A 25763-nucleotide genomic window follows, 5' to 3' on the forward strand; every position below is an offset into this window, starting at 1 on the left:
CCTTTGCTCAAGCAGGAGAGAGCCTGAACCATTCTGGACAAATGGTTGTGCAATCTCTTCTTAAAAATCTCCAGTGTTGGAGCTCCCACAACATCATAAAAATATGATTAAATAAATAAATAAAAATAAATAAACATCTTGAGGCAAGTTGTTCCACTGGGTAATTGTTCCAACTGTCATGAAATTTCTCCTTAGTTCCAGGCTGCTTCTCTCCTTGATTAGCTTAATTAAATTAAATGAGATAATACAAGAAGAAAGATGACATCCACCCACATCACATCAGGCTTCTCCAACGGCTTTTCCCAAAAGAACCCCCCTCCCCCCCACCGCAAAGATGCAAGTTTTAATCTCCCAGAGAGACCTGAGACGCTGGTTATAATGCTGCCTTTCATAGTTCACGCAACCCTAACATACGATCATCACACTTGTGAGCAACGATGTAATAATATTCCACGTGGATTAATAATTCAGACAACCCCAGTCTTCCTCCTCCTTTCAGGTTCCTTCTGACCATTTATTTTCCAATGGTTGTGCTCCGGGAATGCAGGAAAAGGGCCGAAGTTGGTCATCCATGGTCCTTCCATTCTTCTGCCTTAGTGACTTCTACCAGAGCTTCCAAAATTCACTCAGGCCGTTGGTCCTTCTGAAGCTTCCTGTGAAGCCTCTCTATTTCCTGGCTCAACCATTGGTCTTCCAGGAACAGGACCTCCATTTGGTCCTTCTCCGTCGCTCTGCTGACATCCTGGAGCAGGAGAGAGGAAGCGTATGAAGACCTGAAGGATCTACACAGGCTTAGGAAGCTGGATGGGAGATGATGATGGAGAATAGTAGAGGAGTTCGGGTTGATCTGTGGAATACTTGTTCTTAGTTGGAGTTGTTCACTTTCTTACAAATCTAAGACTTAGCTCATAGACCCAAAAACACTCATACATGGACATACACCCACACACAGGATATTCACGGCAACAAACCTCTCCAACCAGGATATTTTTACAGGAAGCAGAGAATATCTCACCTTTTGGGAGTCCGTGCAGCCCTTCACCTTGGCACGCAGGGGCTCCGAGAGAAGCTCAGCACATGCCTCCTCGCTCTTCTGCAATGCCTGCTTGACCACAGTGGCCGCAGATTTACCCTCTTCTGAAAATGCTGATGCCTGGAGCCTCAGTGAGAACATTTCCCCCAGGCAGGCTTTAAGGGCCTGAGAGGCAAAAAATAAAATGAAAATGAAAATTTCAGAAAATACTTTACCTGGAGAGAGTCCAGGGGTGGGGTTCAGAAATTTGAGCAACCGGTTCTCTGTTCAGTTGCTGGGTGGGCGTGGGCGTGGTGGGCATGGCCTGCTTGGATTCCTGCACCACTGGGGGGTCATTTTTGCCCTCCCCAGACTTGGAGGCTTTCCTCAAGGCGCTGGGTGGGCAAAAACTGCCTCCCCCGGGCTCCGGAGGCCCTCCGGAGGCCAGAAACAGGCCCGTCTTCAGACTTCCAGTACTTCTGGTAGTCCTGTTTTTTGCTCTCCTCAGGCTCCGGAGGCTATTATCGAGCCTCTGGGAGGGCAAAAATGGCCTCCCCCAGGCTCTAGAGGCCCTCCGGAGGCCGGAAACGGGCCTGTTTCTGGACTTCCAGTAGGCCCATTTTCCGCCCTCCCAGAGCCTCCATGCAGGCCCTGCACTTACATGGCATCCCAAATGGGCTGTATGGAGACTTTTGGGAGGGGTGGGCGGGGTTGGTGGGGTCAGCCAGTCCTCGCAACAACCAGTTCGCCGAACCAGGTTAAAATTAACACCCGGCTTGCCCAAACTGGTCCGAACCGGTTGAATCCCACCCCGAGAGAGTCGATTCAGAAAGCTTCATAGGAAACCAAATGCTTTCCAGGGAAAGGATAAGGAGGTTATTTGTAGCTCAGGGTGTCAATAGCTCTCTGCTTACAGGAGGGAAGTCATAAATACTGAGGATTGTTCGGTTGGATGGACTGAACCTGAAATCCTGGGAGTTGAAGTCCACCTATTTTAAAGTTGCCCAAGTTGAGAAAGGCTAGATTAGAGACCAATGAGGTTCGTGGCAAAGCAGCATTTTGCAAACTAGGAAAGGACAGAGAGGAAAACCTCAGAGTTTAAGTCAGCTGTTATTCTTCACCTGGTAAAACAGCCTTCGAAAAGCTGGCTTGGAATCTTGGTTGAAGTCATTGGCAGTGATGTGGGCCAAGCAGTGGACAAGAAGCAGGACAAAGCTCCCGGCACAGGCCAGGGATTCTCTTAAGACAAACAGTTGATGGCCAGGAATCTGAAGAAAAGGAAGATTAAAAATCCCTTTAAAAACGTTTGCAAAAAAAGGAAAGTGGAGACCAGTAAGATTCTGACATCCATGATCTTCAAGTTTCTAATATTTAGGAAATTCTCCATCACATCTTCCTTTTTAAACACTCTCCTTGGCTTGCTCATGCCCAAACTTGTATTTTCAACCATGCTGCGATGACCTAACCATCTTCTTCAGGTTTTTGGGCCTGGATGGAAGATGCAAATGAAGGTAGTAACTTGCGCCCCCCGAACCGGGCCCCCTGCCAAAAAGTGACTCGGAAAGTGAGGGGGAAAGGCCATCAGGACTTACCTCTGGAGCACCGGCTTCCCTGGCTCAGCTCCAGGAGCCAGAGGCAGGCCAGGTGGAGGAGATAACGAGGCCTCCATCCCTTGACTCTTCCCCCCCCCAGGCCACACCTCCAGACCCGGCTGATGGCAATCAGGCCTGGCTGGACCCTAGGTTTCGTAGGCAGGAGAAGCAGGAACAACAGAAGCAGGGGTGGGGCAGGCCTAGAAAGTGCTGAGTCACGGAGCCACACCCCACAGAGTATAAAAGCAGCCCTGGCTGCTCTTCTGCTCCATGTAGGGCAAAAGAACTGAACTATTTGACTCATGGAGGAGTGAGCTGAACTCTTTGACTCGTGAAGAATTGAGCTGAACATTCGGCTTGGACTGCTGACTTCCTGGTTGCCTGGCAACCCCAAGATAAAAGGGAGTCTTTGGCAGGCAGCTGCAGATTCCCTGCCAGGACTGATAGCAGCTGTGAACTCAATTACTGGCTCGTTTAGCCAGCTCGCGTGGCTGAGGCCGGGAGGGGAAAGAACATAACTCATCAAAAAGAGCCTGGGCATTGCCTCTTTAAGAGATAAGCACAACCACAACTGGATCCATGAAGTGAAACACTTTTGGACAGATGCACAGATTTTTCTTGAACTTTGCTTCCACTCCTTGAGTGGGTTAGTAATTAAATCATGGTGTACTTACTCCTGATGTGTGGAATAAGCTAATAATGGTTAGTGGAATCCAGCTAAAGAACCGTCATTGTAGTTTCTTTGCCACTACAGGCCTTATGCAGAAACCATACTATCTATCCCAAAGCCAATAGGACAGTGCAGTGTGTGAACTACCTCCGTACCTGTTAACATTTTGCACTCAGGAATAGCTTACCTGGTAATAAAAGGTGTTTCTGAAAGCATTCCCAGGAACTTTGCTAGAAGGAATTCTGGAGGCAAGACACAATTCCACCTCTGGAGCCTAAGAGTAACCGGAAAGGGTGGCTATGATTCGCTTTCCAATCCAGGATAATAACATAGAAATTCAAAATACAAGTTTATTTGGGCTGTTCACTGAGGAAATGAAATTCCAACAGAAGAGAATTTTTCTAACTCAGGGTTGAACTTTGGAGTCCTTGATGCTCTCTGGGCTTGCTTGGTTTGCTTACAAATGTCTCATTACCCAATGAGGTAACGTCATCAGTATGAGGTGTGTGAGGTTTTCTCCCTGTTGTTATACAATAGTTTGCTCTCCTAGGGTTTGTACAGGTGTGTTGTTTTCTCCTTGGTAGCTTCTTGATTAGGGTATTGTTTTCTTTTTGGTTGTTTGTCTGGAGTTAATCCCTGCTTATCTGGGTGTAGGCTGCTGGAGGGAATGTGTTCTGGCCTTTTTGTTCCCTTCTTTTCTTTTTTATTGTCTCTTGAATAAAATTTGAAATCCCTTTGTTTCCATTTTATGTGTTCAGTATTCGGGAGAGAAAATCTTGATTGGTAGAAGGTGCAGTTGCTTTCATATATAAGGGCTGAAATCAGTACTGGTATTCAGCCGGTTCTGTGCGGTTTGGGAGAACCTATAGCGGCAGCTGTGGGTGCTCCGCACACCCGCCCGGACGTCATCATGTCCCATTTATCCATGTTTTTGATGCTCTGCGCATGTGCGTGAGCTCACAATTGCACACCGGTAGCAAAAGTAAGTGAATAGCACCCCTGGCTGAAACCTACAGCAAAATGAGAGTTTCTCGTGCATAAAGAGAGGAAAATTGAAACGAGAACCAGTTGGATGGACAGTACTGGTGAAAAAAGAAATTTTTACTTCTCAAAATAGTAATTACTCCTATTTTTATTTCCGCTATTTTGGAAGACAATGGGATAGCAACAAAAGGGAACGCAGCATGGTTATCTTGCAGATGCCAGGCCGACCCATTGATTAGAGCCAACATTTCTTCAAGTTTTATAAAAGAAACTATTTCTTTTAAATATTTTTTTTCTTTCTCAGATTCCATGCAGAATGGAAACTGTTGGTTTAAGACACTTTCACTTTTTCAACACTTACACCGATATAAGGTCGGAGAAATTGCAGAATGACAATGCCGTACTGGTAGGTTACAAATTCTCTCGCAGAAAGGCTTGAAACAAGAACAGGGACAAGTTCTCCAGATTTCTGCAGCATTTGAAGATCCAATACATCCTGGAAAGAATTGTGAGTTTCTGCCAGAAAATGAAAACAGGCACTGAATTCATTTCTGTTCCATTTTTAAAAAAAAATATATAAACACTTTGTTTAAATAAAGACTTTGGAGCACTTATAATATATTAGCAAACTCAACTCTCTCCTGAAATCTTACACTTTAAGACAGGGGTCTCCAACCTTGGTCCTTTTAAGACTTGTGGACTTCAACTCCCAGAGTCCCTCAGCCAGCTTTGTTGGCTGAGGGACTCTGGGAGTTGAAGTCCACAAGTCTTAAAGGGACCAAGGTTGGAGACCCCTGCTTTAAGAAGTTTGGCAAGGTTTCTGTCCATAGATGAGAAACAATAAAGGAAATGGCTTAGAAGAACTTCAACCTGTCTTTCTTGGTCTTTTGGAGCCCGATGTCAATCTTGCTAAACTGAAGCCGATTATTTGCATCATTAAAGATACACTCTAGGTCCATGATGACGAACCTATGGCACGTGTGCCACCGGTGGCACACGGAGCCATATCTGTGGGCACGCGAGCGTTGCCCTAGCTCAGCTCCAGCGTGCATGCGCGCACTGGTCAGCTGATTTTCGGGCCTTCCGGGCCCACAGGAAGTCGAGGAACAGGCTGTTTCCTGTCTCCAGAGGGCCTCTGGGGGGATGGGGAAAGCCATTTTCACCCTCCCTAGGCTCCTAGAAAGTCTCTGGAGCCTGGGGAGGGTGAAAAACAGGCCTACCGGGCCCACTGAGCCATCACATGCCAAAAGCGGGATTGTGCGTGCATGCACGGGGGGTGGGTGCATTGAATTATGGGTATGGGCACACACGTGTCCCATTTGGCACACGACAGCAAAAAGGTTAACCATCACTGCTGTAGGAATTGCTAGGGAGGAGCCGACTTAACTCTCTTCCTCCCAACCAACCAACCAACCAATCAATCTAATCTTCACTGTATCTTCTTGGTCCCCTGGAATGCAGCCCCTCCCTTCTGGGAATCCAGACTACATTCCATCACATCAACTTATTTTTGTGCCATAATCTTGGGGAATTCTGGGAACTATAAAAAAAGGGCTTGGGGACTTCAGAGGTTTCATGGCATGCTCAACCTTGGCAAATTGTTAAATCAATTTGATTATTAAATTGGAGACCTCTTTTGACCCCAGCCTTTAGTATATATATTTTTTAAAAAACATGGTCAGCACACCATGGTCAGTGGTACCTCCTGTTTCCTGATGTTCCTCAGGAGACAAAGAACCTCTTTTGTTCTCCTCCAAGGTCTGGAGCACCGATTTTAGCAAGGGGATCAATTTTTTATTGATGACCTCCCAACTTCCACAGGGAGTCGCCGCCATGCTGTAGAACCTTGCAGCCGGGTAGCTCATGAAGCTTTGAGAAGATCCAGAGAGACGGTCCTGAGATAGAGAAAAGAGGTTATGGTTCTGCAAAATAAGGCCTTTTTTTTTTTGGAACTTTCCTTATGGACCATCTCCTGCTAGAAGAATCATGAGTGGGACTATGCTTACAAGGAGAAATAGAATATGGTGAATGAGGTCTTTAATGTTCTCTGTGCTTGGTTTATATGTCTATGGAGATTCTCAGTCACCCAGGTCATGGTTGTCAAAAGGCAGCGAGACTTCGTTTCGTTTTTGAAGATGTTTGGCTTCTCATCCAAGAAGTAAAGAATGGATGAGAAATGAAACATCTTCAAACAAAACAAAGGAAGTCCAGTTGCCTTTTGAAAAAGCACCTTTGTGGGACCTCTGGTGCTTGGTTGTTTTTCTGTAGACATTTCATTATCCAAGCAGGTAACATCATTGATAATGTAACCTAGTTGGGTAATGAAGCATCTGCAAGAAAACAGCCGGGCTCAGAGAGCACCAAGGACTCCACAGTTCAATCCTGTGTCACAAATATTCTCTTTTTATGAACAAGCTTTGGTTGGGAGAGACTGTTGTGGTCTGCCAGCAGCACTGTGGAGCTGGCAGTGGAGTCGGACAGTGATGAGGCTGAGGAAGAACATGGGCCAGTCCTGGAGGCTGGGGAAGGCCCAAACGAGGGCTCTGCGTCGGAGGCTGAGGTGAGGCCAGGGCCATCGGGGAGCGATGTGCGGACTCCAGAGCCTCCAGAGGCTGACAGTAGTGAGGCAGAGGAACAGGAGGAGCCTGTTCCTAATGCACGCATGAGAAGAGCTGCCAGAAGGCAAGAGCAGCTCAAACAAAGAGGACAACTCGGGAGTAGGGCCAAGAGATGATTGGCCTCTCCCATAAGGCTTAAAAGACCAGCAACGGCATTTGGGCTCTTTGCCGGAAAACAACATTGATAGCTTCATCTTGTTGCATTTATTTTGTATCAGTGTCTTCTGAACTTTTGCCAAGAAAGGCCTTTGGCAGTTTGCCTAATTGGATCAAGGTTGGTGATAGGACTGAGGAATTTGTGTTGGGAGGAATTTGCTTTAATTTAGTTGGACTACACTGAGAATGAAGTAATTCTCAGCTGTTTGAATAAAGTTTGTTTGTTTTTACACTGACTGAGTTTCCTACTACCTACTGGGGCCTGGGTCACAACAGAGACACCGATTTCCACAAGGGATGGTTCAACCTGGATAAATGTCTTACAATCCCTGGGGAGAGGCTGACTCCATCTCCAGCCTCACGGAGGAACGCCATACCTTTGTCTGGAAGGCCACAATGTCTGACAAGAGTCGCAGATATTCCAATCTGCAATATTCAGTCTCCACTTTGGTCTGCTGGGTTGCGACATGTTGCTGGAATTCTGTCAAGAAATGCACTTTGGTCTGGAAAGAAATGTAGTGTATTTCTGTCTCATTTATGGTAGTCATGTCTAAGTTTTTCATCATCATCATCATCATTTAACGACCCCATAATCCCTTGCAGTGTGGAGTCTGGGCAACTGAATGGAGCTAGCAGAGTGTTTTAATGGCTGGAGGCCCTTCCTGTTGCCAGTGCGGAGTTTTGTTCAGCAGATACATTCTCACTGTGTCTATGTCTACATTTTTTATTCATGTATTTAATAAGACAAAGGATCTGTCCGGACAATGCATTTCCTAGTTGTTTATAATAAGTGAGTGGCTACAGGCGGTTCTCAACTTACAGCCACAACTGAGCCATAATGTATGTTGCTAAGCGAGACATTTGTTGAGTTTCACCCCGTTTTACGACCTTTCTTGCCACGGCTATTAAGCGAATCCCTGCAATTGTTAAGTTAGATACATGGCTGTTCAGACAATCTGGCTTCTTCCCCATCGACTTTGCTTGTCAGAAGCAGGGGATCATGTGACCGTGAGACATGGCAACCGTCATAAGTACATGCCAGTTGCCAAGCCTCTGAATCCACGGGTATGGGGCGACAGTCGTAAGTATAAAAAAAAAATGGTTGTAGATGGTTGCAGTCTTCCCATGGTCACGTGATCAAAAAATTGGAAACTGTGGAGCAGCCATTGATAAAAATAATAATAATAACAACAGAGTTGGAAAGGACTTTAGAGGTCTTCTAGTCCAACCCCCTGCCCAGGCAGGAAACCCTACACCACTTCAGATAACTGGTTATCCAACATCTTCTTAAAAACTTCCAGTGTTGGAACATTCACAACTTCTGGAGGCAAATTGTCCCACTGATTAATTGTTCTAACGAACTAAAATTTCCGTCAGGAAATTCCTCCTTAGTTCTAAGTTGCTTCTCTCCTTGATGAGTTTCCACCCATTGCTTCTTGTCCTACCATCAGGTCTTTGGAGAATAGTTTGACTCCCTCTTCTTTGTGGCAACCCCTGAGATATTGGAAGACTGCTATCATGTCTCCCCTAGTCCTTCTTCTCATCAAAGTAGACATACCCAGTTCCTGCAACCGTTCATCGTATGTTTTAGCCTCCAGTCCCCTCATCACCTTTGTTGCTCTTCTCTGCACTCTTTCTAGAGTCTCCACATCTTTTTTACATTGTGGCGACCAAAACTGAATGCAATATTCCAAGTGTGGCCTTACCAAGGCATTATAAAGTGGCACTAACACTTCACGTGATCTTGATTCTATCCCTCTGTTTATGCAGCCCAGAACTGTGTTGGCTTTTTTGGCAGCTGCTGCACAAGGCTGGCTCATATCTAAATGGTTGTCCACTAGGACTCCAAGATCCCTCTCACAGGTACTACTATTGAGCAAGGTACCACCTATACGACACATTTTCTTTTGAAACAGGTATTAAAAACCGAGATCCCAGTAGATCAGAGTTGTGAGGGGGGGGCAGCGGGAATCACCTTTCTGAATTTCTCTCTGATGGCTTCCCGGGTGCAGAAATTCCTGCTCCAATGTCGCTCGGCTTCCTTTAGCTGCATCTCGATCCGATGATCTTCCAGCTGCGTTTTCCGAACGAACTGCACCAATTTTTCCAAAGTTTTCCTGAGCAAAAGCTGGACTTTGGCCTCCTGGTCTTTTTCGTCCTTGTTAACTACAAAACACCAAATTCTCAGACTGGGAAGGACTGTAAGCGGAAATCCATCTTCTGGACTAACCATTGTCTCCCCCCACGCAGCCCCCCCCCTTCAAATGTCTGTCCCTTTAAAACCATGGAAAGGTTGACCATCTCTGAGGTCAACACTAGACATGACTTTAATTGCAAGACATGAATATGCAAAATAAGGAGCCCCCCCCAACTGACCAACCTAGCTTTAACTGGCATGGAAAGCAAGCCATCATTTGATCATGGTCTCCTCTCCTCACGCCCTGGGTTTCAGGGTTATTCTGACCTAATCACGCAGGGCTCCCTTACGGTGAGATGAGCAGCAAATAAATTTAATTAATAAATAAACTCAGTTTACAATCAAATCACCTCCTATTTTGCTTCAGGTTTACACAACGCACGCAGACAAATCCTGAAATCACTGTTTTTATTTTACATCTCTCCTTTCCTTTCCTTTCCTTTCCTTCCTCCCTCCCTCCTTCTCTCTCTTTTTCTTTCTCTCTCTCTTTCTCAAAATTTCATCTCTCTTTCTCTCTGTCTCTCTCTTTCTCTTTCCTTCTCTCTCAAAATTTAGTCTCTCTCTATCTTTCTCTCTCTTTCTCCTTCTCTCTCTCTCTCTTTCTCTCTCTCTCTTTCCCTCTCCCTCTCTTTCTTTCTCTCTCTCTCTCTCTCCACAGCAGGCATCTTTTCATAAAGACATTTTGAATGCTCCAAATATTCTGCAAGTATTCTACCCCATTTATGTAGAATTCTTTCCTTACCTCTCGACCATAAAGTTCGTTCAGGGTCTCCCAATGTTGTCAGGTCTCGGCCGACCTGCCTTTGACTTTCTTGGACTGAAGACGATTCTAGGAGGTGGCAAATTTTGTCAGCCGATTTTAATTTCTCCCTAAACCAGGACTGCAGGAGAGGAAAATACAGAGAAAATTGTGGGCTGAGAGACCTGGATGGGTAGATTGGGCAGATGGGTAGAAAACTTCCTAGCAATTAACATCACGAGAAAATCCCAGACTCACCTTTCCAATTTTCCCTTCCTTGGCAGCATCGAGGATATCCTGAGACAGGTGATCCACCTCCTTAAGTATCTCCTGTTCTTTCTCTCGTTGGGACCGCCAATAAGCCCGCCTGGCCATCAGCTCCTTGACCAGGGCAGCTAACTGTAAATTACACACATGTTACAAAGAGGTTTTGGAGAATCCATATGAGAAAACTCCCTCTCTGAAGGCAGTTGAAGAGCATTACCAAATCGGGGTCTATGTTTTCTCTCGGCAAGCATCCATGGGATTGGACTACAGGAAGGACAGCCTTGGTCCAAGGGTTGATCTGAGCTCCGATCACTGGTCCCATCTCCCCTGTGATGGGATCAATGGCTTTGAAGCCTATTGTGATGGGAACCAGGCCTACAAGACAGGCAAAGAAAACTAATCTTTAGGTGTTGTAGGACGTTAGCACGCACCGCTCTCCTAGAAGAATGAAATATTTTAGGAAATATTAAAAAGGCAGAATATATTTCCCTGGATGAGAAATGGAGAAACATGTTTTAAAGACAAAGCAGCTCCCATCTTCCTGCCTCCCCCCCCCTTTGTTAATGGGCTAGAGGCATAAACCCATGTTGTGACCCAGGCCCAAGTAGGTAGCAGTAAACTCAGTCCGTGAAAAAACAAACAAACTTTATTCAAACAGCTGAGAATTACTTCATTTCTAGTGTCGTTCAACTCAAATTAAAACAAATTCCTCCCAACACAAATTCCTCGGTCCTATTGCAAACCTTGGTCCAATTAGGCAACCTGCCAAAGGCCTTTCTTGGCAAACGTTCAGAAGTCACAAAAATAAATGCAAGATGTAGACGAAGCAGAAGACGCAGCTACCAACGTTGTTTTCCGGCAAAGAGTCCAAACGCCATTGCTGGTCTGTTCTAAGCCTTATGGGAGGGGCCAATCATCTCTTGGCCTTACGCCCGAGTCATCTATCATGGTCCTATACTATTCTGAACTTTCTTTCGGCTTGATGGGATGGATACACATGATTATAAACAGAATGACAGAATAACAGAATAATAGAGTTGGAAGGGACCTCAACGGTCCTCCAATCCAACCTGCTACTCGGGCAGGAGAACCTATATACCATTTGAGACAAATGGTTGTCCAATCTCTTCTTAAAAACCTCCAGAGCACCTACAACTTCTGGAGGCAAGTTGTTCAACTGATTAATTATTCTCACTGGTTAATTTATATACTATGTTTACTGTGGTTTGATTGGTTTAGAATTAAGACGTTGTATGAATTTATCCCCTTGTGGTTTATTGGAAAGTGATAGTTAACAAAGCCAAAGCCATTGGCTCACCTGGGGTGAACCAATCTTGGTGTCCAATTAGATGTGACAACAAGGATATCAAAGGTGATCACAAACAGATTTTACCTTTTCCGTCAGCATCTTCTGTCACCCCAGCTAATGGTATCGGCTGACCCGTTTTCCAATCACATTCTACACCAAGGATTGGAACCATCAATTCCGAACTTCCAGGGTCTGGAATTTTCATCCCAAACACAGCAGAGATCCAAAATTCTGTGTTGAGATACTTGATCATTCCTAATTTTGTTTATAACAAGGACAAAACGTATCACTAAAATTAGAACTACAGATGGCCAATGAATGACCAAGGTTTTGAGAACCTACCTGAGATGTATATTTGTGCCTGCCTTCCTTCCTTCCTTCCTTCCTTCCTTCCTTCCTTCCTTCCTTCCTTCCTTCCTTCCTTCCTTCCTCCCTCCCTCCCTCCCTCCCTCCCTCCCCATTTTTCCTCCTCCTCCTCCTCCCCCCCTCCTCCTCCCTAACGTGGTTAGTTTCACACTGGTTTTCTGCAATGTACAAAACTAGCTATTGTGGCTTATAAACAAAGATCTATAAGCAAGATCTGTGAATAAAAGATGAAGCACAGATTGTATTTAACAGCTATATTTGAAGAGGATGAATAGATGAAGGCAACCTTAGAAGACCTGAAAGGCCAGGTTAGGCATAGATCATCACGGGGCGGAAAAATCTATGTGGTTGCTAGGAGTCGACAATGACTTCATGGCACACGATCAATTTTAGACGGCTCCAAAAAGATAGAATAACAACTGTTCAACTATAAAAGAAGAAAAAATAGACTTGGGCACCCAACTGAAGGGAGAGTGAATTTTCCTTCCTGCTTCCCATCCTCTCTGACTAGTAAGCCCATCCTAAACTCTGTAGCTCCTCCATCAACAGCTTCATCCTTAAGCTTTGTGGAACATGTCACTCTCAGAGGTGAGTTAAGTCCTCAATCCTTTGGACCTTCCGCAAAGGAGTCACAATGTGGCTGTGTAGCCTTGCGTGGTGGACACAGGGCTCCATACAACCATGGGGCCACGGGAACCCCCACTTGTATTAAATCCCCCCCCAATCTCAGAATACTTCACCTTTTGAAATTTTATAATCTTTTTATAATTTTAATTTGTTAAACTCTATATCCATGATGGCGAACCTATGGCATAGGTGCCAAGGGTGGCACGCGTAGCCATATCAGTGGGCACGCGAGCTCAGCTCCGGCGTGCATGTGCGCTTAAACAAAAAAAACACCACACCCAAACAAACTAATAAATAAATAAAATCCATCCCAAGACCTACCCAGCTTTCCACCCGTTCTCTTGACCCTGGAAGCACCGTCTCGTTGCTTCTCCAGGTTCTGTAGCTGGTACATCAAATAATCAAGCTTGTGGGCCAGTGCTGTTTTCATGACTTCTTCTGGCCCATCGAGACTTTTTGGCAAAGTACCTGTTGACCTTAAATCCTTGCCGATGGAGTCTTTATATTCCTGCAGAGCTTTCACCACGAGGGTCTGGGCGATGAGAACGTTGGCTTCCAACAGTACCTGGTAGCCCCCTGCATGAGGGACTACTTTGTCCTGCCGAAGGGAGAGGCCCTGCATGCGAGCCATCTTGCCACTCAAGGGCTCCACAAAGGGATCTCCAGGAAGCAGGAGGTCTCCAGAAGGACCTTGTAATCCTCCTAGTGGAACAACGAGTCCTGTGTTCAGAGGACAGCAAGAGAACATTAGTCCATCTCAGCTCACCTTGAATAGATCCTCAACTGATGGTAGATGCCTTCAACTCTTATTTCTATCCTTCATAAACCATGATAAGTCACAACAGGGTCAGATAATGTGGATTGCTATGTTCTGTGAAATGGACCTCAATTCGTTGTCTCTGAAATTCATCGGGAAGTGGAGTAAATCAAGACCCATTAGATTTTGGGGTACCTCCATTTAATCCATATCATGGAGTTGATTGAATTTTCAGAAAATCATAAATAGGTTGATTTTCATTATTAAAAATCGATGGTACAAGGCTGGGCAGAATGGGAAATGTTTTCTAATCTTCTGAGCTTAGAAGACCAAAGCAAACCTATTTTTAATGCCTTGTTTATTATATTTATTGATTGGATAACCTACTCTTTGAGAGAATCAAAGCAGCTGGGACAGCTGACTTAATGGATAGAGTCTTTTCATTATTTTTCATTGCCTTCTTCCAAGTAATCTCTCTATTGTCAATATATATATATATTCATTCTCCCCCTGTATTTGACAAAGCTGGAAAGTGTATTGATTTTTTTCCTCTAGCTTCTGAAATAATATTTTGAAAAAAATCCATGGCTTTTCTCTATGGCTTTGCATGTAGGCAGCAGTCCATGTACAGCTCTACTTCTTAACCCTCTGGGCTTCTCATCAAAACTGGGGGCCCCCCAGAATAATCACCATTCTCTAAAAAGGGGCCCCCTTCCTTCCCCTTGTCCTTGCTGGTCTGCTATTGTCAAACCATAAAGATCAAAGGAGTAATTAAGGAAGAACTCAAAATGTTAAAAAAACTGGAATCATAAGCAGGAAACATCTGGAGATAAGTAGTATTCTAGCTCAACCTCGGCTGAAGAGATTGTAGAAAAAATGCTTTTAAAAGGTTCTGAGCCGCGCGATCACCAGAGGCTTATTTTTTTACTTTTAAAAACATTTTTTCAGCCGAAGAAAAAATGCTTTTAAATGTAAAAAAAAACCAACCTCTAATGATCGCGTGGCTCAGCTGGGCATGGGGGTGGGGAAGGGATTTTTGCTCCCGGTTCTCCAAACCACCTGCCGCCAGTGCTACCGGATCAGGCGATCCGGTCCGAACCAGGAGTATTTTCACCCCTGCCCTCCTCTCATCTCTTTCTTGAACAAAACTAGTCCAACAATCAAGTTTTTTCTCTACCTGTATTACTGTCCAAACTGACACCAAGGATGGGAACGGTTTTCCCACTTTCTGGTGCTTTCATGGGCCCCCCGATTTCGAGGGGGGTCACCATCCCTGTGAGAGGATTCAGGTATGTCCCACCCAAGGTCAGCCATTGGCCGGTTTGGGGATGAGCAGTGATGGCAAGAATTGGCACTTCCATTCCAGTAACTGGATCTTGCATCAGGCCTCCAAACTTAAATACTTTCTCAGGTTGCAGAACAGGTAAGTTCATCTTTCCTGGAAGGCCAGTTTCAGGACAAATAGGATACGGAACAAAGGAGAAGATTGGGAGGTCCAAATGATGTTGAATTTCTCCTAAAGAGAAACAGAACATATAAGAACAGCATTCAAGGATCAAGCATTGAAGGGCATTATGATTGATTAGTTGGGGTTAAAACAGCCCATAGTTGTCCCCAGCTTGTTCCCTTCAAATGCAGCATGGCCCACCTGGGTTGGAAGTCCAGCACACACCTACAGAGCCCAAGACCAGAAAAGGTCTAACCCTACAGCAAGAATGATAGCAACAGAACTTAGACTTATATTCCGCTTCCCAGTGCTTCTACAGCCCTCTCTAAGCGGTTTACAGAGTCAGCCTATTGTCCCCAAAAATCTGGGTCCTCATTTTACTGAACTTGGAAGGATGGAAGGCTGAGTCAACCTTGAGCTGGTCAGGATCGAACTCCTGGCTGAGGGCAGAGTTAGCCTACAATACTGCATTCTAACTACTGCATCACCATGGCAAGAAGGAAGGAAGGAAGGAAGGAAGGAAGGAAGGAAGGAAGGAAGGAAGGAAGGAAGGAAGGAAGGAATAGGAATAGGAATAGGAATAGCACTTAGACTTATATACCGCTTCACAGTGCTCTACAGCCCTCTCTAAGTGGTTTACAGAGTCGACATATTGCCCCCAACAATCTGGGTCCTCATTTTACCCACCTCAGAAGGATGGAAGGCTGAGTCAACCTTGAGCCTGGTGAGATTCGAACTGCCAAATTGCAGGCAGCCGGCAGTCAGCAGAAGTAGCCTGCAGTACTGCACTCTAACCATGGCTCATATGGTGACAGGACAATCAAAAGCAATTAGATCTGATCAAGAGTGATGAAGAATTCAAACTGAAGCTTCTAAACAGAAGGATATGATAACGTTCCTTAAAACACCGTGGTAAAGTATATTCTTACCAGATACTAAATCAACCATGGGGATCAGCTTGGATTTGACAGGATCAAAGCCAACATTCCCAGCTATTGGGAGCAATTTTCCTGTCCCAGGATGCAGGAAGTGATCTGGAGATGCAGATTTCATGGATCGATTGGCTAAAACCATGACGGCATCTTTGTTGGGCATTAACAGACCCATGGCAAGATCCTGATGCAGAACCTCTTCTGTCTTTAAGGATCCACTTGGTTCTAGGAACGACGATGGAGACCATGAAAAGACACAAATCTTTGGTGGCTCAGACATTTAAAGGCAGCATTAACTGGATTCCAAACCCAGCCTTCAATTTGGACAGATGTCCAACAGGAATGCAGACGGAGAACGGAACAGAGTCGCTTGAATGCTGAGATGGGTGGCATATGTTTAATTTATTCATTTTATTTTATTTTTATTTTCGTCAAGCATGTATTTTATGACAGATACAAGTGTAAATGTAATTATAAATTCATGAAATGGATACGAGTAAAAGAAAAACATTAGGACAGGGACGGTAGGCACGCTGGTGCGCTTATGCACGCCCTTTATAGACCTCTTAGGAATGGGGTGAGGTCGACAGTAGGCGGTCATAAGGTTAAAGTTTTTCATCAATTAAACTTTTGCTATATTTATTTATTTGTCTCCCACCTTCGTTGTTAGAAACGGATAATGCATTCTGCACTATGACCCTTATCAGCTAAAGTCCTTAGGAGAGCAACATTGATAAAGCAAGCCCCACTTTTTAAAAATGCAAACTTTTAAGGGGTTCCCTTTTACCAACAAGCTCGTCCTTGGGGAGCACCCTGGTCTTCTCTTTGTCCAGAAGGCCTGCTCCTGTTCCTTCTCCAAGAAGACCCCACTGCGTGAGCCGATGGGTCTCCTTAACCATCGTGCTGGTGAGCTTCTTGATTGCAGCATCTATGAGGTTCAACAACCTGAGAAGAAGAAGACAGCAAACAAGCTGTCCCCAAACAAGCTATGTTTCAAAGAGAGTCCCCTCCCCCCAAGTCTTGCTATTGACTAGCTAGAAATCACAACCACCTGGTCAAGGAGACCAGGAGGAACTGGGTTGGCGCAGTCAAGCTTTTAAGGATTGCTCTTACCTCCAGTGCTCCGGTTTAGAATTTGAACCAAGCTCTTCTCCAGAAACCAGCTCATCCAACATCTCCACCTGCCTCACAACGTCCTGGAGAGCAGAATTAAAGGCCACCCAGTGTTCCTCCTCATGCTTCAGATGCTGAGTCAAGAGGTTGATCTGCCTGTTCAAACTCTCTTCGTATTCTGCTGCCCGATGCTTTCTGCACCTAATTTCCTCTTCCGCCTAAATCACAACGGTAAAGTAGGGACATGTCATCTAGAACCATCCTTTCCAACATTCAAGCCTTTGGATGCACTCTGTTCTGGCTGAGGGAAGGAGGGAGGGAGGGAAAGAAGGAAAAAGGAAGGAAGGCAGTAAGAAGGAGGGAGGGAGGGATGAAGGCATGAAGGGAGGCAGGCAGGAAGGAAGGAAGAAGAGGAAGGGAGGGATGAAGGGATGAAGGCAGGCAGGAAGACAGGAAGGAAGAAGAGAGGAAGGGAGGGATAAAGGGATGAAGGCAGACAGGCAGGAAGGAAGGAAGAAGAGAGAAAGGGAGGGATGAAGGCATGAAGGCAGGCAGACAGGCAGGCAGGAAGGAAGGAAAGGAGAGCATTGAAGTCTCTACAGGATGTGGGATCTCTTCCTGATTCTTTCATCATATGGGTTTCATATGGACTTCAACTCCCAGAATTCTGGGAGTTGAAATCCACACGCCTTAACCTTGCCATGGTTGAAAAAAAAAATCTGTTTTAAGGGCATACTGGGGACAATACTCAGGTTTTCCCACCCCTGTCAAAAAAAACTCAGAAAAGTTCCTTTGATTCTCATACCTCTTCTTTCACTTTCATGTAATCTCCCACTAGAGCCTCACTGCAAGGTTTTCCTCCATCGGGAATGCACATTTTGGCTACCCAAAGATCTCGGAGGGAGGCCAATTCCTCCAGGAGTTTGAAGTATATGGATTTCAGCTACAAATGAAATGTGCGTAGAGAAGATTTAACGGTTTAACAGAGTTGGAAGGGACCTTGCATGTCATCTACAGTAGTTGAGGGGTCGGCAACCTTAAACGCTCAAAAGAGCCATTTGGATTTGTTTTCCACAGAAAAGAAAACACCGGGAGCCACAAAACCCTTCTGACATCTAAAATGAAGATAACTCTGCATATATCGTTTTTTACAGGGGTGAAATGCTCCCGTTTCAGACCGGATTACCCGATCCGGTAGCAATGGCGGCGGGTGGTTTGGAGAACCCCCACACACCCCAATGTAGCGTCGGCCGAAAAAATGCTTTTAAAAGTAAAAAAAAAAAAGCCTCTGAGGATCACGTGGCTCAGCTGGGATCATCAGAGGAGCCTTTTAAAAGCATTTTTTCTACAACCTCTTTGGCCTACCTATCTCTATTGCTATCACTATCACTATCTCTAGATATATATCTCTATATCCATCCATCATCTGTCTGTCTGTCTGTCTGCCTACCTACCTACCTACCTACCTCTATCTATCTATCTATCTATCTATCTATCTATCATCTATCTATCTATCTCTGTCTACCTACCCATCTCTCTCTCTCTCTCTAATCTATCATCCATCCATCCATCCATCCATCCACCCACCTATCCTATCCTATCCTATCCTATCCTATCCTATCTTACCTTACCTTACCTTACCTTATCTTTCTATCTATCTATCTATCTATCTATCTATCTATCTATCTATCTATCTATCTATCTATCTATCTATCTATCTATCTATCTATCATCTATCTATCTCTGTCTACCTACCCATCTCTCTCTCTCTCTCTCTCTCTCTCTCTAATCTATCATCCATCCATCCATCCATCCACCCACTCACCCACCTATCCTATCCTATCCTATCCTATCCTATCCTCTCCTATCCTATCCTATCCTATCCTATCCTATCCTATCCTATCCTATCTTTCTATCTTTCTATCTATCTATCCTATCTATCTATCCTATCCTTACCTTATCTATCTATCTGTCTGTCTGTCTGTCTGTCTGTCTGTCTGTCTGTCTGTCTATCTATCTATCTATCTATCTATCTATCTATCTATCTATCTATCTCTCATTCCAAAGTTTACAGAAGATGACCAGGACTTCTTCAATGGAGAGAAGTAAGCGAACTCTTCCTTTCTTTGCATCACACACATACAGACACACACACCCAATAATTTGCTGCTTGTCAATTAGTCTTTAAAGAGAAAAAAAACCCAACTTTCTGCATGGAAGAAATTCACAGTTCCTTGACTTGTTCCTTGACTTCTACATGGCAATAACTCACCTCTTCTTTAAACTGACTTAGTTTGGTTGTCACAGCCAGAGATTGGGTAAGCAGAATTTCGAAAAACACATTGGTGTTGAAGGAGTCAAGGTCTAGGAGGTCTTCAGAGTCCCATAGTTTGCACTGGTCTACGAAGAGAATGACACTTAATGCATACTTCTTAGGGCAACCAGTAATAGCAGGCTAGAGCAGGGGTCTCCAACCTTGGCCACTTTAAGACTTGCGGACTTCAACTCCCAGAATTCCCCACATGCTGGCTGGGGAATTCTGGGAGGTGAAGTCCACAAATCTTCAAGCTGCCAAATTTGGAGACCCCTGGTTTAGAGAATACGTGACTAAGAAAAATGCTTTGGGCCCAAATCTTTGCAGTTAAATACGGCAACCATTGGATTGCACCAGCTTTCTCATTTGATAGATATCCCCCAATCTGTGCTAATTTCAAAGTGAGCTATTTGCCAGGAGATAATTACAGTGCAATTTGCTTAGCAGCGTTCAGGGGAAGCATTCATCCAAGCTAATTCTTTGCGGACGTGCGGTTTTATTTTTATCACATAAAAAAATAACATCTACCTTCTCTTCTTTCCACCTGGTTGGAATTTTTCTCCAAACACCCCTTTGCTTGTGTGCCAGATTGATATTTCCGGATGACCAGAATTTTGGATTCTCTGGATGAATATTTATCCAGATTATATTTCAACTGCAATTTTCGGAATTGAGGAGTGGAACTTCCTTTGTTGGCCCATCCAAAAGCTTGGCAAAGAATCTGTAACGTTTGGAGAGAAAAAAGGGCTTGCTGAATCAAGAAAACGTCTGAGAAAATTGATGCACAAGGATGCATTTCTATGGATGGTTGTCGTCATCGTTGTCTGAACTTACAATCAGCACGAGATAGATGAGGATGAGGAAGACGAGGGCGATGGTTATTCCAATGATTGCCGGCCAATCGGGTTTCAGAACTAGAGCTGGGATCTTTGCGATGCCTACTTGAACAACATAACCGGGAGTTGTTGGGTAGAATGGTCCTTCTTCGTAACATTGTCCACCAAATGGCAGGATTCGTATATACTGCTCAAAAGGAGCACACGGGCAGGGAAAATTAGATCAGAATTTGGAGGTATGGTGTTGTTGTGTGCTCTAGGATAGTATTACTCAACCTTGGCAACTTTAAAATGGGTGGACTTCATCTCCCAGCGTTCCCTAGCCAACCATGGTCTACTTTCTAAAAGGGGTAGAAAGTTCTATCTCTCTCTCTCTGTTTCTCTCTCTCTCTCTGTGTGTCTCTCTCTATCATCTATCATCTATCTATCATCTATCATGTATCATCTATCTATCATGTATCATCTATCTATCAGCTATCAGCTATCAGCTATCTATCACCTATCATCTATCATCTATCTATCATCTATCATCTATCTATCATCTATCATTATCATCTATCTATCATCTATCATCTATCATCTATCTATCATCTATCATCTACCTATCATCTATCATCTATCTATCATCTATCATCTATCTATCATGTATCATGTATAATCTGTCTATCAGCTATCAGCTATCATCATAAAAATTGAATAAATAAATTAAAATCTATCTATCATCTATCAGCTGTCATCTATCTATCATGTATCATCTATTTATCATCTATCATCTATCATCATCATCTATCTATCATCTATCATGTATCATCTATCTATCATGTATCATGTATAATCCATCTATCATCTATCATCTATCTATCATCTATCATCTATCTATCATCTATCATCTATCCTCTATGATATCTATCTACAGTATCTATTTATTTATCCTATCTCTAGCATCTATCTATCTCTATCCATCCACTCATCCACCCATCTACCCACCATCCATTTATCCATGAATCCATCCATGAATCAATCCCTCCCTCCCTTCCTCCATCCATCCATCCACAGCAGTGTTTCTCAACTGTGTCAACTTGAAGATGTGAGGACTTCAACTCCCCCTGGTTGAGGAATTCTGGGAGTTAAAGTCCACCCATCTTCAAGTTGCCAAGGTTGAGGAAACCTGTTCTATAATTATGATATCATTCTTCATGCTCGATGTTTAGTTTTACCTTGTAATGGTTTCGGTCTCAAAGTAAGTAAATTAAAAATTATACACATCCCTTAAGAGATCCATGGTGAAGGCTGCTGATCAAAGCCATAGGAATGAAGAATGGAACCATGATCCCATTTGATAAATCTCCTGCCCCTTCACAGGACACTCATTCCAAGTCTGTCCTGAAAGCCAAGCTGCTGGGACCAAAACCCACCATTTTTTTGTGCTGATTGCTACTCAGCCTCAAGATGTAAGTGCCAGGATCGTAGAGTTGGAATAGGAAGAAGAAAAAGCTGGTTGAAGTGGAAGCCAATCGCATTTCCTCTGCGAGTTTGCGGAAAGCACCCCAGTCAAAATCTTGGTTTGTATTGTATAAATTATTGCTAGGAAGGAACACAAGATAAAAGGCACCAGTTGTCTAACATGATTTCATTCCCAAAAAAGACTTCCCTCAAGGGGTGAAATCTGGTAGGTTCTGACAGGTTCTGGAGAACCGGTAGTGGAAATTTTGACTAGTTCAGAGAACTGGCAAATACCACCTCTGGCTGGCCCCAGAGTGGGATGGGAATGGGGATTTTGCAGTATCCTTCCCCTGCCATGCCCACCAAGCGACGCCCACAGAACCGGTAGTAAAAAAAAATTGGATTTCACCGCTGCTTTCCTCTAATGTTTAATCTGCAATTCCACCCAAGAATGATGATCAGTCAATGAAACAAAACACAGAGAATGGCTTTAGATCAACCAGGGAGTTGAACAGCATATAAAAGACTAGTAAGGTGGGTAGCACATAAATAAATAAAGTTTTCTACTCTGGAGAAGTTGAAAAAGCCCACAGGTCTAGAAACAGGAATTTGACATTGACCCGGGCCATGACTTATTTTAGCAACTGTTAGCGAAATTAGCAAACCTGGTTGATCTATCTCTTTCGTTGTTTTTTTTAAAAAATAGCACAGGAAAATGACTCAGTGAAATGAGAAATCAGCGGGATCTAGAATGGGAGGTAGGAAGACACACCTCGCAGGGGTTCAGAATTGTACTTACACATCATAAACAGGGTAGTGGTCTTTAGAAACAATGAACATGAGCCTCTCGTGCATTTGGAGGCACACCGTTGGGTTAAGAATGCCAGTTAACGTGCTCTTCGGTGTAGCATTGGCAGGTTCTGGCTGGGAAAATCGAAAACCACTTTTGGCAGAAGTCCCTGAATGAACAACAACAACAACAACACAACAAAACCCCTTAGTGAAATAGATCTGCGTTTTCATTCACGGACGGGCACAATTTGACGAATCACATTTTGTTATTGTTCGTTCGTCTTTCGTGTTGTGGTTCCCCCCTGGGAGAAAAACTTGCAAGTTCTGCGGGCGTGGTTTGGTGGGCGTGGTGTGTGGTTTGGTGGGCGTGGTTTGGTGGGCATGGCAGGGAAAGGATATTGCAAAATCTCCATTCCCTCCCCACTCCTGGGGGAAAGATATTGCAAAATTCCCATTCCCTCCCCACTATTAGAACACAGCAGCCTGCAATTACTGCAGGTTCAAGCCCGGCCCAAGGTTGACTCAGCCTTCCATCCTTTATAAGGTAGGTAAAATGAGGACCCAGATTGTTGGGGGGGGGGCAATAAGTTGACTTTGTAAATATACAAATAGAATGAGACTATTGCCTTACACACTGTAAGCTGCCCTGAGTCTTCGGAGAAGGGCGGGATATAAATGTAAAAACAACAAAAACAACAACAACTCTGGAGCCAGCCAGAGGTTGCATTTGCCGGTTCTCCACACTACTCAAAATTTCTGCTACCAGTTCTCCAGAACCTGTCAGAACCTGCTGGATTTCACCCCTGCTGTGACAGGGTCCTGTTCACTGTGCATAACCCCCCCCCCCCCACTTTGACCCTCTCCAAAATGCCAAGTCTGACCTCTCACCACCGAAGGGTTACCAAACGTGATGCCTACGTACGTGAAATCTCCCAGGACTTTGCAGCCCACAAATCACTTGGGGAAGCTGATGGGATCTGGCTTTGTGTTGCAAAGAGATGTTGTAGTATTTCTGGTTCAGGATCGTTCACACCTATAAATCCCCTTCCTGTAAGGATGGAGAAGGAATTGGTTATCCTCACAATCTCTTAACCTGAATCCGTATTTCATGCTTTATTCCAGCCTCCTCTTTGCTCTCAGGTGCGTCAAGACTTTTGGTGAACTTTAGAATAGAAAAGAATAGAATTTTTTTATTGGCCAAGTGTGATTGGACACACAAGGAATTTGTCTTGGTTCATAGGCTCTCAGTATATGTAAAAGAAAAGATACCTTCATCAAGGTACAACATGTACAATACTTAATGATAGTCATAGGGTACAAATTTAACACTTAATGATACAACACTTAATGATAGTCATAGGCTACAAATAAGCAATCAGGAAGCAATATCAATATAAATCCAGTGATGGGATTCAGCCAGTTCGCACCACTTCGGGAGAACCGGTTGTTAATTTTCTGAGCAGTTTGGCAAACTGGTTATTGGAAGAAATAATTAGGGCAGAGAACCGGGTGTTAAATTACTTGAATCTCACCACTGTATAAATCGTAAGGATAGAAGCAAAAAAGTTACAGTCATATAGTCATAAGTGGAAGGAGATGGGTGATGGGAACAATGAGAAGATTGATAGAAGTGCAGATTTAGACAATAGTTTGACAGTATTGAGGGAATTATTTGTTTAGCAGAGTGATGGCGTTTGGGGGAAAACTGTTCTTGTGTCTAGTTGTTCTGGTGTGCAGTGCTCTATAGTGTCGTTTTGAGCGTAGGAGTTGAAACAGTTTATGTCTAGGATGTGAGGGGTCTGTAGATATTTTCACAGCCCTCTTTTTGACTCATGCAGTATACAGGTCCTCAATGGAAGGCAGGTTGGTAGCCATTGTTTTTTCTGCAGTTCTAATTATCCTCTGAAGTCAGTGTCTTTCTTGTTGGGTTACAGAGCCAAACCAGACAGTTATAGAGGTGCAAATGACAGGCTCAATCATTCCACTGTAGAACTGAATCAGCAGCTCTTTGGGCAGTTTGAGCTTTCTAAGTTGGCGCAGAAAGAACATTTTTGTTGTACACTGTGAGCATACGCACCAAAGATAAAACCAGAGGGAAAATCTGAAGCAAAGAAATATGGACTGTCTCTCTTCTTTGGTCCTTCCTTACCATTTGTCTTTACCACGTAGACTGGCTGGGGCTCTTGGGTCTCTGAGGCACAGAGATTTTGAGCATGGAAACCGAGTCCTTGCAAAGAAGCTGCTAGCTCTTCCCAAAAAATATCAACCTAGGAAAAATTTGAAGACAAGGCGTCTTTAATCCCATCTCCAGGTGGCAATGTTCTCAGGAGCCTAAATTTGGGGTCAGACTTAGCAGGAAGCTGTCCTCCCTCCATCTCCAGCTTCCCACCTAGGAGAAAAGGATGTGTCAAGCACAACAGACGAAGTCGGTAACTTTATTGTCTACCACCTACATTACAAGAACCTCCCCAGACTGTTTGCCTTCTCCTGGGAACGGCCAGATAAGGCTTTATGAATCTTGAAAGGGGAGGTCAAGCTTATGTTGCTTGCAGCCGTGCAAGGACTCCATGCTAGATCCTCGCTTGATTCTCCCTTCCAGCCTGGTTGGCACTTTCCCAATAGTAAAATGCTAATTTCATCTAACCAAGGAGAAACCAGAGTGAGAACTAAAGAAAACCCAGGTTAAAACTGGCTCAGGTTTGCACATTACGCATGGAACTACGGATCGTGTGAACACAGCGCTGCTGATTTTTTCGAAGAACGCGACTTTTAATTAGGTCCCAATTATACAGACAAATGTTCCTCATAAAAAGCTGACGGGTTGGGGAATATGCTGTTTATGCTATTCTATCACCAGCAAATTCTGGGGGGAATCTAGCATTATTTCTGTGCCTGAGAGATTCAGGTTTTGTTGGTGACAGTTCCAACTTCCTTCGCAAAATGATAATTGGATTTCAGCTGGCCCTTGGGAAGATACTCAGCCCAAGCATTCTAGATTTCTGATAAAACGAGCAGCTCTGGAAAAAATCCGCTCCCTTCTCAACTTTCATTACCTGCCTGCCATTTTTGTACACGATGGAAAATCGGGCTCGGTTGTCTTCACAAAAGAATTTCAAAATGCCTCTTTGCGGTTGTCGGCACCGGAGACCACATGTGTTGCCCACTTGACAAAGGCAAAGTCCAAGAACTTTGTCATAACCTTGATAGTCTTGGGGGATGTCACAAACCTAGCCGGGAAGATCCAGAAAAAAACCCAATGTTTCCTTGAATGAAAATTTACACTGTACAGGTAATCCTTGACATATGACCTCCCTGGAGGTACTTACACCAGGGATTTAAAATTCCCACTGCTATCCCATAGGGGTCAAGTGATGACATTTCAAGCACTCATCAACCAGGCAATCGCATGACTATATTTTACAACAATTTTCACTGAAAACCTGTATTTACTTCTGGCCCATAGCGATCCATCGGTCCCCTTTACAATTGTGATGTTTGTTTAATGACCGCTGCAAAAGAAGATGGTAAAATCGGATCAGTTACATACAGTGGTGAAATCTGAACCGGTTTACTATCGGTTCGCTGGCTGCGC

At 44.2% G+C, this 25763-nt stretch overlaps 2 protein-coding genes across 2 annotated transcripts; both read right to left on the reverse strand.

Annotated features, from left to right (window-relative positions):
- Window positions 1-346: 346 nt before the first annotated feature.
- On the reverse strand, window positions 347-15822 carry LOC131203933 (uncharacterized). Its single transcript, XM_058194663.1, has 15 exons — window positions 15671-15822; window positions 14472-14810; window positions 12859-13257; window positions 11629-11799; window positions 10453-10610; window positions 10227-10367; window positions 9972-10110; window positions 9008-9198; window positions 7410-7535; window positions 5961-6153; window positions 4620-4774; window positions 3462-3548; window positions 2134-2280; window positions 1016-1198; window positions 347-742 (listed from the first exon to the last, which is right to left on the reverse strand). The coding sequence occupies exons 1-15, from the start codon at window positions 15813-15815 to the stop codon at window positions 623-625; spliced, it is 2694 nt and encodes an 897-aa protein (XP_058050646.1). The 5' UTR covers window positions 15816-15822; the 3' UTR covers window positions 347-622.
- A 535-nt stretch (window positions 15823-16357) lies between these two features.
- Window positions 16358-25642, reverse strand: LOC131203934 (uncharacterized). Its single transcript, XM_058194664.1, has 12 exons — window positions 25622-25642; window positions 25225-25398; window positions 24321-24438; window positions 23094-23219; window positions 22179-22338; window positions 21352-21520; window positions 19935-20123; window positions 19629-19821; window positions 19059-19186; window positions 17592-17729; window positions 16787-17004; window positions 16358-16618 (listed from the first exon to the last, which is right to left on the reverse strand). The coding sequence occupies exons 1-12, from the start codon at window positions 25640-25642 to the stop codon at window positions 16426-16428; spliced, it is 1827 nt and encodes a 608-aa protein (XP_058050647.1). The 3' UTR covers window positions 16358-16425.
- Between the last annotated feature and the right edge of the window lie 121 nt (window positions 25643-25763).

Source organism: Ahaetulla prasina, chromosome 9 (assembly GCF_028640845.1).
Source record: "Ahaetulla prasina isolate Xishuangbanna chromosome 9, ASM2864084v1, whole genome shotgun sequence".
In the NCBI taxonomy this organism is placed as follows: domain Eukaryota; kingdom Metazoa; phylum Chordata; class Lepidosauria; order Squamata; family Colubridae; genus Ahaetulla; species Ahaetulla prasina.